This window comes from Neopelma chrysocephalum, unplaced genomic scaffold (assembly GCF_003984885.1).
Source record: "Neopelma chrysocephalum unplaced genomic scaffold, ASM398488v2 Primary Assembly neopelma1_61, whole genome shotgun sequence".
Classification (NCBI taxonomy): domain Eukaryota; kingdom Metazoa; phylum Chordata; class Aves; order Passeriformes; family Pipridae; genus Neopelma; species Neopelma chrysocephalum.
The window spans coordinates 1,823,013-1,838,168 of record NW_020897716.1 but is presented as its reverse complement, the minus strand read 5'-3'; the positions used below and the strand labels follow the sequence as shown (position 1 = coordinate 1,838,168).

The 15,156-nt window shown below is 38.6% G+C and overlaps 1 protein-coding gene across 3 annotated transcripts in view; it reads left to right on the top strand.

Moving 5' to 3' along the window:
* The window catches only part of HEATR5B (HEAT repeat containing 5B), a 56,275-nt gene that overhangs the window by 33,548 nt on the left and 7,571 nt on the right, over nt 1-15,156 (top strand). For all 3 annotated transcript variants that reach the window (XM_027681601.1, XM_027681600.1, XM_027681599.1), the window contains 9 exons: nt 463-644; nt 1,744-1,812; nt 3,953-4,132; nt 4,808-5,045; nt 5,650-5,910; nt 7,410-7,537; nt 7,723-7,867; nt 12,420-12,689; nt 14,705-14,929. In XM_027681601.1, the coding sequence (XP_027537402.1) occupies nt 463-644; nt 1,744-1,812; nt 3,953-4,132; nt 4,808-5,045; nt 5,650-5,910; nt 7,410-7,537; nt 7,723-7,867; nt 12,420-12,689; nt 14,705-14,929 (1,698 nt within the window). The remainder of the gene's footprint in view (nt 1-462; nt 645-1,743; nt 1,813-3,952; nt 4,133-4,807; nt 5,046-5,649; nt 5,911-7,409; nt 7,538-7,722; nt 7,868-12,419; nt 12,690-14,704; nt 14,930-15,156) is intronic.

Here is a 15,156-nt window from a genome sequence, read left to right as displayed (position 1 = left end):
GTATTGTTCTTTACTGCTTGCTTATGGCCTTGGATGTAGTTTTTGGGAGCAGAATTAGAGGCATACTCAGTTTTAAGTGTTTAAGCTTGACATCAGCAGGGGTCACTATAAGCATAGGACTTGAACAGGAGCAGGAATTGCCTTGAAGACTTCCTGTAGGTTTTACGAAATGTTTTAATATATTCTGTGCTACTTAGCCACACTTACATGCTCTATTCTATGCAATTTCTGCTCAATTTTTGAGGTTGTTTTAGGAATACAAGTCATAGAATCACTTTAAGGGGGGAAGGGTGAACAAGAATACTAGGTAATATTCTTTCCTGCTTTCTTCCACACCTTAAATGTGGACCTTTGAAAACTGATAGGTAAAAGTTATACATGTCAGTGAGGAAAATGTTACAAGTATCTGTCATGTTAGCTGTCTTTTAAGTTACTAAATAGTTCTTTCTGTTTTGTTCTAAGATGACTTCTTAGTACTCCATCTCTCTGACCTCATTCGAATGGCATTCATGGCTGCGACTGATCACAGCAACCAGCTACGAATGGCAGGTCTTCAGGCTCTTGAAGACATTATCAAGAAATTTGCATCTGTTCCTGAGCCAGAGTTTCCGGGCCATGTAATACTGGAGCAGTATCAGGCAAATGTGAGACCTCCTTTATAAGTTCAGGAAATTGTGTATTTATGCCAATATGCCAGTATTAACTTTGAGAACATTTTGTTACTTCAAAAGACCTGTGAGGAGATTTTTCTGTGTGTGAAATTGTGCTGAAGAGACACTGTTATTTACCTCTTCAAGTTTTATTTTTGTATCTCTTTTTATTTATTGTAGTTCAGTAGCTGACAAAATGAAAAATTCAGTAGCTTGAAAGCCAAATGTAAGTTACATTAAATTTTTGGCAAAAGTGGCTTTTCATTTGTAGAATTAGGAATTGGAAAATACAGCTGAATCAGTTCTAGATATAATCTAATAAATCTGTTTTCTTGAAAATGAGTGAATATACTTCTGTTTAAAAGAAAACTACAAAAGTATACCAATGGGAAATGGGCAGTTGAAGATTTATTTTGGGGTATTACTGCTTTTTTTTCTTGCATAGCTGAATATTTTCACCTCCTTTGTCTTCACTGTGTCTTCAAGATCTTTTAAAATACTTTTTAAAGGCAGGCTTTCATTCTTTCCACTTCCTGCCCTTTTTTTCCCTTCCTTCTGTGGTGCTGTAGCCATTGCTTCTTCTCTTTGACTTGGTTCCTTTTGTTTCAGAAAAATGCTGCCTTATAGCAACTGCCTAAAAGGCTTTTTTTGGTCAGTATTTGTCATTTGGGGAACTTGATGCAAATCCAGCCATAAACATTTAATTTCACGCTTCTATTCCTTTGGACATCAAAAGGTCATTGGCTTATTGAGCCTTAGCAAAAATTTCACCTGTAATACTTGAATGATTAAAAGGATACTCATTAACGTAAGATACTACCACATATTTGACAAAGGTAGTTGAGGCTTAAAAAAGACAATGACCAAGCAGAAAAAAAGGTGGTTTAAGACTTTGTAGTTGTTGTTTAAAGAATGGTATTGCAAATATGTTCTAGACAGCAAGGATATGTTTGGGGTGTAACTATAATGCCAAAATTAAGAATTTTGTCTTGCTTGTTTTGTATTGGTCCTTGAGCCTTAAACAAGGTGAGATAAACAATGTTGTATCCCTGTTGTTTTAGTTGGATTTCTAAATTTTTCTTCCTGTCAATAGGTTGGAGCTGCTCTGAGGCCAGCTTTTTCCCAAGATACACCATCCGATATAACTGCAAAGGCCTGTCAGGTACAGAGGAAAATGTTCGGATACTATAAGCAAAAAACTAATTTTCCTTCTCTTTGGAAAAAGGATGCAAAAGAGAAGTAGTATCAAATGTCTGGAAGATGTTATAAACTTAGGCTGTGATGTTTTTGCATCTTTTGAGTTTTCTAGTAATGTATTTTGTTCCTCAGAAGTGCAGAAGTCCTTTTAGGGAGCTACATAAAAAAATGTGTCTGAAACTAATTATGTCTTCATGTCAGTTCTGCATTTGTTGCTACAAGAAAAAAAAAAAGGAAAAAAACCTTTGCTTAATGAGACCAAGAGTAATGTATTTATTGAGTTTTCTTTCAGTCTGATCAAATACTTGGATTACTAATAATGTACCTTCCAACACTAAACTTCCATTTAGTTTAATGCTCTATTTTAGATCCGAACATTCTCATTACAGCCATAATAACAACTTGTTAGTGAAATTTTGGTAATTTTTTTTTTTTTGCATGTGTGTGTTTTTTTTTCTTGTGTGTGATCTTGTGTACTGTAGTTTAAACCAACTATCAGCAACATAGCTGTGGTAGTATCTGGAATGTGTTTTGCACAGTGAAATTAGTACTATAGTTTAAAGCAACAGTTTCATTAGCTATGCAAACATCAGTTTTGAAATGATAACGCTGTGTACGTGAGTTTTATTTAGTGAATTTGGTCCAAAAAGAGTGTGACTTTGTCTTGTTCTTTTATAATCCTAATTTCCAGCAAAACTTGTAAGGATAGATCAAGTACTGCATAAGTTGATATCTACACATAGAAAAGTCTGTGTCCATCCTGACTTACAGAATGTTTCTGTACATCTAAAACTAGATGAAGAGGCAGTTTGTGTGAAAACTTATTCCGTATAAGTTGTCAAAATCTTCTCTGTTCAACTAGTTTCGAAGTGGATGTGTGCACGTACAGGATCAAATGGTTAGAGATTAGTTTTGAATATTGAATTCTCTCTAGAAGTTACATGGACAGAGAGAAGCTTCACTGAATGAGTTGGATGTTGTTATTTTTATGTATTCATATGCATGAAACAGGTGTTGACTTGCTAAGCAGCAGGATTGAACCTGGTCTTAGTCCTACTGTGAATGAATAATGAATTTTCAACAGCTTTGTCCTGTACATCTTTGGGACACTTTTGATGTTTGTGTTTACATTATTTTAAATATGTCCATCATTCCAGATCATGAGAGTCCCTTCCCCAAAGGCTTTCATGGTTCTCTAGAAGCAAAATAAATAAATTGGAAATTGGTCAAAAATGCCTTGGAAAAAGAGTTTGTAAAACCTGAACTGCTTGGTTTTTTTGCTTCTGTTCCTCATCCTTGTAGAATCATCTCCAGAATAAGAGCAGTTCTTCTGAAAGAATTTGTCCCTTTTTATCTTTGTAGAAAAGCAGTTGCACCGAAACTCTTCTATTGTCTGCATTATGCCAAGGCATGAATGTGTTTCAGAGAATGAATGCCAATGTATAGCATTAGCCAGGAGCAGCTGATCTGTGTTGCTTGTTATTTTAAGTACCTATTTGGATCCATTTAATTCAAATGAAAAGTGAAGAGACACCCAACTGTCTGTCCACTATGTCTCATATTTATTATTCGGGATATAGAACTGTTGGTTCCAAATCATAACTCAGTTTTTCAAAGATTTATATTTCACTCATTTCTAGGTGTTTTCTTGACATTAGTGATTTGAAAGCTTCTCATTGGTATGGAGCCTTATATATTAATTAGAGAGGCATTGCTTTCTAAACATGTGCTTTTATTGATTGCTGTCCAGTATATTCTTCACAGGGAATACAATGGCACGTTACCTGAACGATTTGACCAGACGCTTGGGAACAGAATAAAAAAATTGTTACTACGTATTTATGGAGGATTAAAAAACTATTTTAAGTATTAATATGCATTGCAAATACAGCCTTTGTAACGACTTACCTGAGCAATTCTGTTCTCATGAATGGGAATTAAAAAAAGGAAAATGTCAGGTTTATTTGTGTTAAGCAGGAAGAGAATGGCTAAGTTTTTGGTGGTGGTTGTTCTGGGTTTTGTTTTCTTACTGATTAAATTTTTTTATTTATAAGGTTGCTGGGTTTTTTTGCTAGTTTAGAATGATTCTAAACTTTGTTGTCTAGGTATGTAGCGCTTGGATAGGAAGTGGGGTTGTAAGTGACCTGAATGATCTTCGCCGAGTTCACAACCTTCTTGTCTCTTCCCTGGATAAAGTGCAAGCAGGAAAGGGATCTTCTAGCCAGCTTTACCGAGAGAGTGCTACTACTATGGAAAAACTTGCAGTTCTGAAAGCATGGGCTGAGGTAAGCATTGTCCATTAAATCTTTGAAAGATTGAAAACATTTTACAGGGTAATAGCAGCCTCGTACCTCCCTGGCTGCACCTGTCCTTCTAACCTCCTAACCTGTTGCACTTCCACTCCTGGGATGTTTTAATCTCTATATCTTTCTCTGTTGCTTTTTCTGCCATTCTGTCAATCCATATTTACAGTGAGACTTGATTGTTCTTTGTTTTACTGCACTTTTCTGTATCAAAATAACACTCATACCCTATCACATTTTGAATTTCTTCTCATCTTATTGCTCTTAAACTTAAAAAACCCTCCAGAACCAAGCAAACAACAAGCAAACCCCCCCCCCCCCCCAAAACCCCTCAGAAATCAAACAACTTTAAAATATGTTCTGGCATAATATCGCAGTTAGTTAACTAAGTGTTTGACAAAGTGTTCCTGATTGACATGTTTTAGAAACAAAAGCATGTAGCCAAAATATTTTAGGAAAGTGCCATTTATGACCCTGTTACATATATACGGGTAGAAATAAAAGGAAAAAATAAATAAAATGTCATTGTATTGAAAATCTCTTTCAGTCATTTTCTGGTGAGTTGTAAATGTATGGAATCTGTTACATTCACATGGGAAAGACTGCTGCTTTTCTTTCTTTTAAAAATCTCACAGCACATACTTTCATATCTTCTAGGTGTATGTTGTTGCCATGAAGATTAAGAAAGAAGCGGAGACCAAACCAAAGCGTGTTTTAAAGAGCACAGAGGAGGATGAGGATGATTTTGGTACTGTAGATGAGTTGCCACCAGACAGTTTGATAACACTTGTACAACCTGAACTGCCTGCACTCAGCCGACTCTGGTTAGCTGCGCTGAAAGATTATGCTCTTTTAACTTTACCAGCTGAATTTGCTACCCAGCTTCCACCAGATGGTAAGCACTGAAAGAAAACTGTAGTCGAACTTTCAGAATCATTCTATAAATTACTTGGCATGCATGTTTTTTTGCAAGTGAAAAATTTCTGCCTGTGTGTAATAGAAACATGAGTTTCAACTTTGAGCTTTTTTCCTTCAATCTGAATGGACTCTTTTATCTTAATTACTGAAGTCATTAAAATGATGTCTTTGTAGAATTAAGAATACATCTGCACCTCTAATACCTTGATATGAAATGCAGAAAGATGTTATTGTAAGAAAAACATAGCCCCCAAGATTAGAGTGGATATGTCTTACATTATTTTACTGATTTAAGAGAGAATGTTCTATATGAAAAATACTGCAAGACCTGATGACTCTGCCTGCCTTTGCTCTCTGCTCACTGCTTCATCGTGGCCAGCACGCTTTCTTATGAGAGGTACTGATGTTGCTACAGTGTTACTACACAATTGGAATTTACTCTCACTAACAAGTGTTATACCTGAATGTGTACATGATCCAATGCACCCAGAATAAATATACTGATAAATTTAAAGTACATGCTTTTTGTCTATTATTGGCAGATAATTTTAGAATTTACCTTTGCTTTGCTAATTTAACAGGAGGAGCATTTTACACTCCAGAAACAATTGATACAGCTAGACTGCATTACCGAAACTCCTGGGCTCCCATACTACATGCAGTGGCACTTTGGCTAAACAGTACAGGATTTAATGTGTCAGAGTCAACAGAAGAGACTGCTGCAGCAATGCCCAGTTCACAGAAACGTGCTACATCCATTATGTTAAACCAGACACCTGGAACTCCACCTGCCACTAAATCTTTGCCAGAGATAAACAAAGATCGAATGCACTTAATTTTGGGTAAGACTTACAAGTTAAGAGCTCAGTAGCAGCACATTATGGTATGAAACACTATGGGAATAAGAAAAGATACTTTGCCTGAAATCTAGGAGGTTTAAAATGCATTACATGTCTGGACATAAATGTTTTGAAAATCTGTGTCTCCTCTCTATCTCTCTGCCTCTTGTGTTCTTTATAGCATTGACAGAATATTTGTCAGTATACAACTTATGGATAAGTTGTATATTTAGTTTATTTTATGTAATTAAATAAAATGAGTAGGAACTGTTCTACACTGTAATATACTCAGCACTGGTGAGGCCACACCTGGAGTACTGTGTCCAGTTCTGGGCCCCTCAGTTCAGGAAGGACATTAAGGTGCTGGAACAGGTCCAGAGAAGAGCAACAAGGCTGGTGAAGGGACTCAAGCACAAGTCCTGTGAGGAGAGGCTGAGGGAGCTGGAGTTGTTCAGCCTGGAGAAGAGGAGGCTCAGGGGAGACCTCATCACTCTCTACAGCTCCCTGAAAGGAGGTTGTAGCCAGGTGGGGGTTGGTCTCTTCTCCCAGGCAACCAGCAGTAAGACAAGAGGGCATGGTCTTAAGCTGTGCCAGGGGAGGTTTAGGTTGGATATTAGGAAGAAATTCTTTACAGAGAGGGTAATCAGGCATTAGAGTGGGCTGCCCAGGGAAGTGGTGGATTCACTGTCCCTGGAGGTTTTTAAGATGAGAGTGGATGTGGCACTTAGTGCCATGGTCTAGTAACCGCGGTGGTGTTGGATCAAGGGTTGGACTTGATGATCTCGGAGGTCCTTTCCAACCCGGCTGATTCTATGATTCTATGATTCTATAATACAGATGATACAAAGTTTTGTGCTTTAAAGGTGCAAAAGCTGCAAGGTTAATTAAAATACCCTTATAAAAACACTGTTCAGCAGAGACTGATATTTGACGAGTCACATGAGTAGCTTTTGTATCAGTTTTTCATCTGTGAGCAGCACTCACTGTTGTCCTTTGTTGTTACCTAACAGCTTTAAGGGGTGGATGTGATCTGAGAAATGCCAACAGTTTCCTGAGATATACAGATATTTAAAACCAGAATAAATTGCCATATGTATAATATTAATATTGCGTATTTTTGAGGCTTAACTTCATCTCATTTATCTTTACATTTTAAAGAGTTCAAGAAAATAAAACTCAGTTTACAACTGAAGAATTCAGAAGTCTGACTTAAAGATCTTTAGGTTTAGATGGATTTCTGTTCAGTAGTCCAAGTTGCTTGTTGTCACTGTTTATTTTTTATCCTGCCAAATTTTGGGGAAGACATGATGCAGAAGAGGAAGCAAATACAGTTTTGGCCTTTTTAATACATAGACTCTCTTTTCTATTAAAGGAAGAAGAATTGAGAAAAACATGTATCTTTCTAAAGTTGTTAAGAACCTGGAATACTTAGAGAAAAATTTAAAAAGAAAACTTGATTTTATGATGATATGAACATTCTTTTTAATGATTGCTTTTTTCAGGTGTTAGTATACAGTTTCTGTGTTCCCCACGACCTGAAGAGCCTGTTGAGCATGTTACATCTTGTTTACAAGCACTTCATACTTTATTGGATTCCCCTTGTGCCAGGATCCATATTGCAGAGGATCAGGTAATGTATGAGCATGTCATGACAATCAGCTTTTTCTAGGTCTTGGTCTTTCCTCTATGATGACTACAAAAGCTGTAATTATTTTTCATGTGAGAAAAGTATTTGCTCCTCATAAACAAGTGACATAACAATCGAGAATCGTTAAGTCCTAATTAATTTTTTATATGAATTTTGTTTTACTGTAGCTCCTTGGTGTTGAACTGTTGAGTGTGCTTCACCGACTACTCCTGACCTGGGATCCTCCCTCAGTCCAGCTACTGGTTACAGGTGTTGTCCAGCAGATAGTAAGAGCAGCTCAAGATTATTTGCAGGAAAAAAGGAACGCACTAAGTAAGATTTTGAAAATGCGGCTTGCTTTGCAGAGTAAATAAGTAACAGGTTTTTGTCTTGGGAAAGGAACTCATTGGATTAGAGTATAGTTACACTGAGGAGAAAAATGCTGCATTTTCCACAGATAATTTTGATTGTATTCATAGTGACCTGCTGATTTCTTAACTCTTGTAAGATGTAATTTTTCTTTCTCTGATCATTCTAGTGGTTATTCTTTTCATGTCATGGTTTTCGTTCGTTTTTCTTGAGTGGTGAAAGTTATACCCAGCACACCACTTAAGGTCTAGGCTTTCTAATACCTTGCTCAGTTTCCTTAAGGTTTCTCTACTAACTGCCTCCTTAGCACTTCATTTACCTTTTTTTCTGAAGTTCAGTGGCTTAGTCACTGGTATAGGATATTGTGGTGTGTCCCTGGCACAACTGGCATTTATGAAGTGAGTGAACTGCTAGTGGAACCAGGATGAAAAGTTGCCTGCCCAGAAGATCTTGCTAGGAAGTGGAACAAACTTGCACCTGGGTTCTTACTTCACTGATATTCAGGGCATTCAGGGTGTGTCAGCAACCAGGAGCTCTGGGAACAGGGTGTGCAAACAGAAGCAAGGCAGTTGGCATGGAAAGGCATGCTTATGCAGCCCAGAAGTGCTGCTCAAGACTGTACAAGACTGCTGGAGTCAGCATAATGGTGGCAGTGACAACATACAACAAGACATAGTCTGCTGGCTGAGGAATAATCACCTTGGTACATCAGACGTCTACTGACCGGGCTGGAAATTCAGATGAAAGTGCTGATGTGACTGTCCTCCAGATGCTTGTCTGTGCAGCTAGGGCCGGAGGTGACATTGGTCTCACCTGTGAGATGTGAAGGAATTGCATGTGAAGGTGAGGAGAGTGTATGATGTCTGGAAAGGCAATGGAAGAATGAAATGTTCTTCACAGAGGTCCTGCAGGTGCAGGGCTGAAGTCCCATGTTTCTCAGGAAAGGCAGCCGTAGGCTATGCTGGAATATGGCCTTGGAGGATGACGCTTGCATGACGGTGGCAGCTACAAGATGGTGACTTCAGCAGCAAAAGGCTCTATCTCCAGATATCCAATTGGAGAACACTATAGAGATCTGCCAAGAGAGGAGGAGCCAGTTCTGACCCACTTTGATGGGTCAGAACTGATACCACTTAGAAGTAGTGAAGGGTGATACCAGTCAGGACCTGTCTTCTTGTTTGCCACAAGCTGCTTAATCAAGAAGGGAAGGTGGGTGAAGCCATATTAAAACAACTGGAAGAAGCTTCCAGTCAAGCTGTGGGAGCCTTGAGAGAGACTTTTGCCATCCAGTCGTGTGCTGGAAGGGTGACACTGCAGGATGCTAACACTGAGAAGCGTAGGTTTTTCAGTCCAAATAAGGGAGAGGCTCAGTGGATTTGCTCCTCACTAATACAGAAGAAATGGTTATGAAGGTTAATGGTAGTTATGGCTGTAGCAGCTATGTGATAGTAGAGCTCATGATCTCGAGGGAAATGAAGAAAGCAAGTAGCAGAGCAAAAGCTTTGGACTGACTTAGCAGAATTTGGCTTGTGCAGGGAGCCTGTAGATGAGATTTTTGTGGTAAGCTTCCCTGAAGGGCAAAGGAAAGAGGGATTGTTCATCTTCGATGACAAAATAAAGCTCATTCAAAACCATTGTGGCAGGAGGCTGACTTGGCTGAACAGGAACTTCTGATCAAACTCAAATGTGACAAGGAAGTATATGAATGGTGGAAGTGGGGCCAGACTACCCAGGAAGACTCCTGAAGACTCCTGCTTGGGTATGGTGGAGTGGAATTGGGAAAGCCACAACTTAGCTGGAGCTAAATGATGGTGAATGTCAAGTATGGCAAGAAGGACTTTCATAGATATGTTGGCAGCAAAGAGATGAAGGAAATTTGGACCCGCTGCTGAATGGATTGAAATGAATGATCTAATGAAAAAACATGGTGGGGGAAAAACCAAGGCACTATTATCTTCTTTGCTTAGTCCTCCTGTGTCTGTGTCTAGTGAGCAAGTTTAGGGGAGAGAAATGCTACCTGCAGCAGACAAGCATCAGGTTAGGGACTGCTTACAAAAAAGCTGGACATACCCTGGAACCAGATGGGATGCATCTGAGGGAGCTGGCTGATGACATGCTAAGGTTGTTGCAGTCATCTTTGGAAAGCTGTGGTACTCCAGAAGGCTTTCCAAAGAATGGTAAAAACCAGATGCTATGGCTAAGTATGAAAAACAAAAGATGTAAGGTGGATTTTTGGGATACTATCTTGCCAGTAAGCCTGCTGTGTGTGTTGAGAAAATTCCTTTGGAAGCCACTTCTTAGTACATGAAGTAGAAAAATGTGATTTGAAATAATGAGCACAGGCTTACCAAGGACAAATAATGCCTCATCCCCCTCTGATAAAATAACTGGCTTTGGATGTGGAATGGTGGATATTTTGCAAGGCTTTTGACCAAGTACTTCATAATATCATTGTCAAATTGAAGCAGTGTCGACTGAAAAGTGAGAGAATAACTGGACTGCTGTGCTTGAGTGGAGTTCAGAGATTCAAGTCTGACTTGCAGCTGGTTGCAACTGGTGTTTCTTAGAGATCAGTATTGGCCTGCTACTGTTAAACATCATCATGAACAACCTGGATGATAGGACAGAGTTCAGCCTCAGCAAATTTGTGGTTGATACGAAATTGTGCAAGTGGTAGATATGCTGGAGGGCAGTGCTGCCTTTCAGGGGAATTTTGAACTGCAGGACAGAGAGAGAACCTGCTGAAGTTCAGCAAAGACAAATGCAAAATCCTGCATTGGGATGGAATGTGCATTGGTGTAGGCTGGCAGGCTGACAGATTGGATAGCAGATTTGCCAGATAGTGAGTGGTGTATGTCAATCCGTAGTACGAAACCTATGCAATACTGAAGAGTCTGTTACTGGGCTGTGTTAGAAAAGTGTGACCAGTAGATTAAAGGGTATGGTTGTCCTTTCAGTTTGAGCTTGTGAAGATGCATCTGGAGCAGTGTCTATTTTTTTTCACCCTTCCTCCTCATTCTGAATAAGAGACATGTTGACAAACATGAGGGAAGTTCAGTGAAGGTCCACTAAGCTGCTTAGGGAGGTGAAGTATGTGACCCCATGAGGAGAGGCTGAGAGAGCTGAATGTGTTTAGTCTGCAGAAGGGAGGGTTAATATGGGATAGAATAGCAATCCCCCTTCTTAAAAGGGATTTAAATACAAGGCCAATCCAGAGACTTCTGAAAGGCATATGGTAGAAGAACAAGAGGCAACGGACACAAATTGCAGCAATGGAAATCCAGATGGAATACAAGGAAAAAATTAGTCACTGTGGGAGTGGGATACAAGAAAAATTAGTCACTGTGGGAGTGGTGAAGCAGTAGAACAGATGTCCAGGGATGTTGTGGCATCTCCATGCTTGCAGATATTTAATACTGAACCAGGAGTCTGAGACTAGCATCAGTCTGAAAGCTACTTTCTGAGGTACTTTTAGTAACCTCTTCCTTTTAGCAGAGAGTCTCCCTTTCAATCATCCCTTTACCATTTCTTTAAAAATCTCACGTTATATGTACTGTTTCCATCTTTGCTAGGTAAATTAGTTTCCAAGTGGCAACCTGGTTAAGTTAGGTCTGCCATATTTTCTATTACCTGAAAGAAGTGAATTGAAACCCAAAGAATATTCTCTTACTATGGAAAATTACTATCTTAATCTGGCACAATATACTGTTCATAAAAAAACCCCCAACTGATAGCTTTTGCCCATTTTCCACATAAAAACAGGGAGAGGATTTTGCTGGCACTTGAGCCAGCACAAGTGAAAATGCAGGCTCTGTTCCTTCATATGAATTAATGGAATTGTTTTCTGTCAGCCCAGTAAGCTGCATTTTTCAAATCGATGAATGTGATAACAGTAGCAATCATTTAAATTCATAGGAGCTATATAGGGGTAGTTCAGGCCAGCTTTGACTTACTGAATCTCTGTTGCTGTTTACTGGGAGAAGGAAAGACTGCAGCTGGCCAAGCTGCCATCAAAAGAGAGGCTTTTTGAACTGAATACACTCAAATCATGAACTCAGACATAGAATCCTACAATGCTTTTCTGTTCTCTTATTTCATATTCAATTTAGGCTGGAATAAGATTTTGTCAGGGTGGAACATATAATTAATAGATATTAAATTAAAAAAATATTGTCCCGCCTGTTTATTTGGCAGCCATTGCTGTTAATTTTATAATCAGTTTTAAAAGAAGGGAAATAATTAACTGCAGTTTTATTGTGTGTAAGAATACTCTTTTTTCTAGTTCTGGATGGATTTTTAGTAAGTATTGTTGCAATCACAATACTTCTGAAGCATTTTAAATGCCTGTAAGTCATTCTAACTAAAACATTTAGTTTGACATGAGCCGTATTTGTGCTATCTTATTGTAAAGCAACTTTTTCTTCTTGATTTTTAACTTTTTTGTGAAGAGTTTCACATAATCTTTGTTATGGGATCTCCCTTAACTGTCTCCTCATACATTTCTTTCTTTTTTCAGATGAAGATGATAATGAGGAAAAAGAAAATCGTGTTGCTTTAGGAGAGGGAGGTGAGAGTGGTGGTCTTGTGCCTGGAAAATCTCTAGTCTTTGCAGCCATGGAATTGCTCATGTTTATCCTAGTACGACACATGCCCCATTTGAGTTCTAAAGTGTCGGATTCTCCAAGTCACATTGCTGCCAAATCCCACCTCTCTGAGGAAAGTGCTCGTCTTGTGGCTGCCACCATTAATATTCTGTCTGACCTGCCTTCTCTCTGTTCTCCAGCAGGTAAGGTATTGTAACAGCATATATGTAACAGAATATGTGAGTAACCACTAGGTTACTCTAGTGGGAGTGCTTTGAGTATATGATGCTAAAAATAAACTGTAAATATATTGTAATGAGATGCTTTAAGTGTCATCTATTGATAAGTATGTTTAGGTTGTAAACTAAATTAAGAATTCAGGCTTTTCAAGTGAGCAGCATAAAGGAAATTATTTGACTTTAAATTTTGCATGTATGCTGCAAGTTTGCTGAGGAAATTAGCTCTGTATAACTCTGATTTTATTGTTGTTTATTTTCCCTTTTTTCATGATTTTGAAACATTTTGGCAAATTTTAATCATATTGTAGAAGAACACAGGAATCTTGGGGATACCTAAATTCCTGAAAAGTTCATGAAGCAGCATCTGTATAAAAAGAGAGTCCTACTGAGAAAAAATCAGCGCAATTCAGCTGCAGTACACTTGGTTTTGCAGCTTTTGGCTGTCAGTCATTCCAAATGTGACTCTAACCTAAATGGAGCTTTCTTCTGCCCCAAAAGACTATCACAAAGGATATGTGTAAACAAGGGTAATTGCATTGAGTGAAGTTCAGGGGTAAAGGACATAGTTGCATGGGAAGCTGCAGTCTTTGAGTTTCGCTTTTCAGAGAACAAATTGCTTTAAGTGTTGTCTTAAGGACCTTTGTGAAGTTTCACACACTGATGTAAATAGTGTATTTGCACAAAGTCATACTCAAAAGACAGTATGGCCTGTCTTCAAACAGACAGTTTATGTCTTGCAATTCTTTAAGGAACAGTAGATTTTGAGTTGATCTGGAATCCTGCACTGTTTTTATTTGATTCCTAGTTCTTTTTCCTTTTTCTTTTTTTTTTTTTTTGAGTAGAGGGCAACAGGGAGAAGGGTGCACTAAAAGAATAACAGTAATACTTCTGTGGTGTCTGAAGTGAAGGTGTGCCTCCCAGCATTTAACAAGTGGCCACTAAAAATAGCTCAGAAACTACTATTAGTCTACAGAGACTGATAGAGTCTGGGTTTTCTTCTCATTCAGAAGATGTAGCCAGCTGATAGCTGTAGGGAAGTGGAGATAGCACATGCACAAACATTTGTGTTAATTGAGCCTTTGGATGTAAGGGAAACTAAACAAAAAGAACTCATCACTTCCTGTGTTCGAGTAGTTTTTTGTCTTCCTCTTTCTTTCAAATATGAGCATCTTGTAGTCTTCATTGGACAAGATCCTGGGCAATCTGATCTTCAAGAACTGCTGCTTTGATAGCGGGAGTTAAACTAGATGACCTCCAGCAGTCCCTTCCTGTCATAATTGTTCTACTTAATGTATTTATTCTTAGAGATTCCCAGAACTAGGAACATGACAGGATTTATGTTTCCACAGATGTGGGAAAATGAGATATAGAAAAGATACAGAAAGAGACTTGACTGTCTCAAGTAACCTGCAGATTGATATTGTGTGCCTTAACCCAATAGCACCCTTCTTTCAATCCTGCAGGGGCTTGAAGTCTACATGTGTTCTTGAAACTCCTAGAGCTTCTGCCCAGGATGTGAGACACTCAGATATCTTCCTTACTTTGCTCTGGGGCTTTTACTACACACCATCTTCCTTGGAAGGTGCTATGACTTGCTTTGGATACCTGTTTCCAGGCCTCTTACTCTTGTTGTTTAAAGAACCCTAGTGATATGCAGATCATGCAAACAATCTGGATGACATACCATGTATCACATGCCCTGTAGGACAAAGCTTTAATAGCTGAATCATCATTCCTGAGTTGACATCAGCATTTCAAGCGTTGGCTTGTATGACTTGTATTAAGATAACACTTCAGTTGTACTGATGAATTAATTTGGTGATAAAATGTTGAATGGCATGTGTCACTTGTTACCTGAATTGCAGTTTATCTTGGCGTGTCCTTTGTTTCCAACCATATATATGCATATTGGGAAAGCCAAAGAGGTTATCTACCACACTTCAGAAATTCTATTTTATCTTTTTTTTTCTTTTTTTTAGGGTGTATGACAATCTTACCCACTATCCTATTTCTGATAACGAGAGTATTGAAAGAAACAGCAGTAAAATCGGCAGATAACCAGGTCCCACCTCCAGTCAGTGCAGCCCTTCAAGGGATAAAAACTATTGTTACTCTTCCAACAGTCAAGACTGATGAAACTCAGAAACAATGGACAGGTCTTATCCGTAGCACTCTGGCATCTATCTTGGAAGACTCTCAACCTGGTAAGTAGTTTCTCATTGCAGCGGAGTTAAAATTTAAGAGAACTGGGTTTTGCTGTAATGAAAAGGCAAGTATGGTATCTGCCTATAATTTTATGTAAGACCTAAGTGCACAGAGCATAACTTATCAGTTGCTAAATAGATTGTGTTGAAGAAAAGCACAACATTGGCTTTAATAGAATACAGTTGCATCTGAAGAGTTCCCATCCCAGATTTGTCCTTGTTTGGTC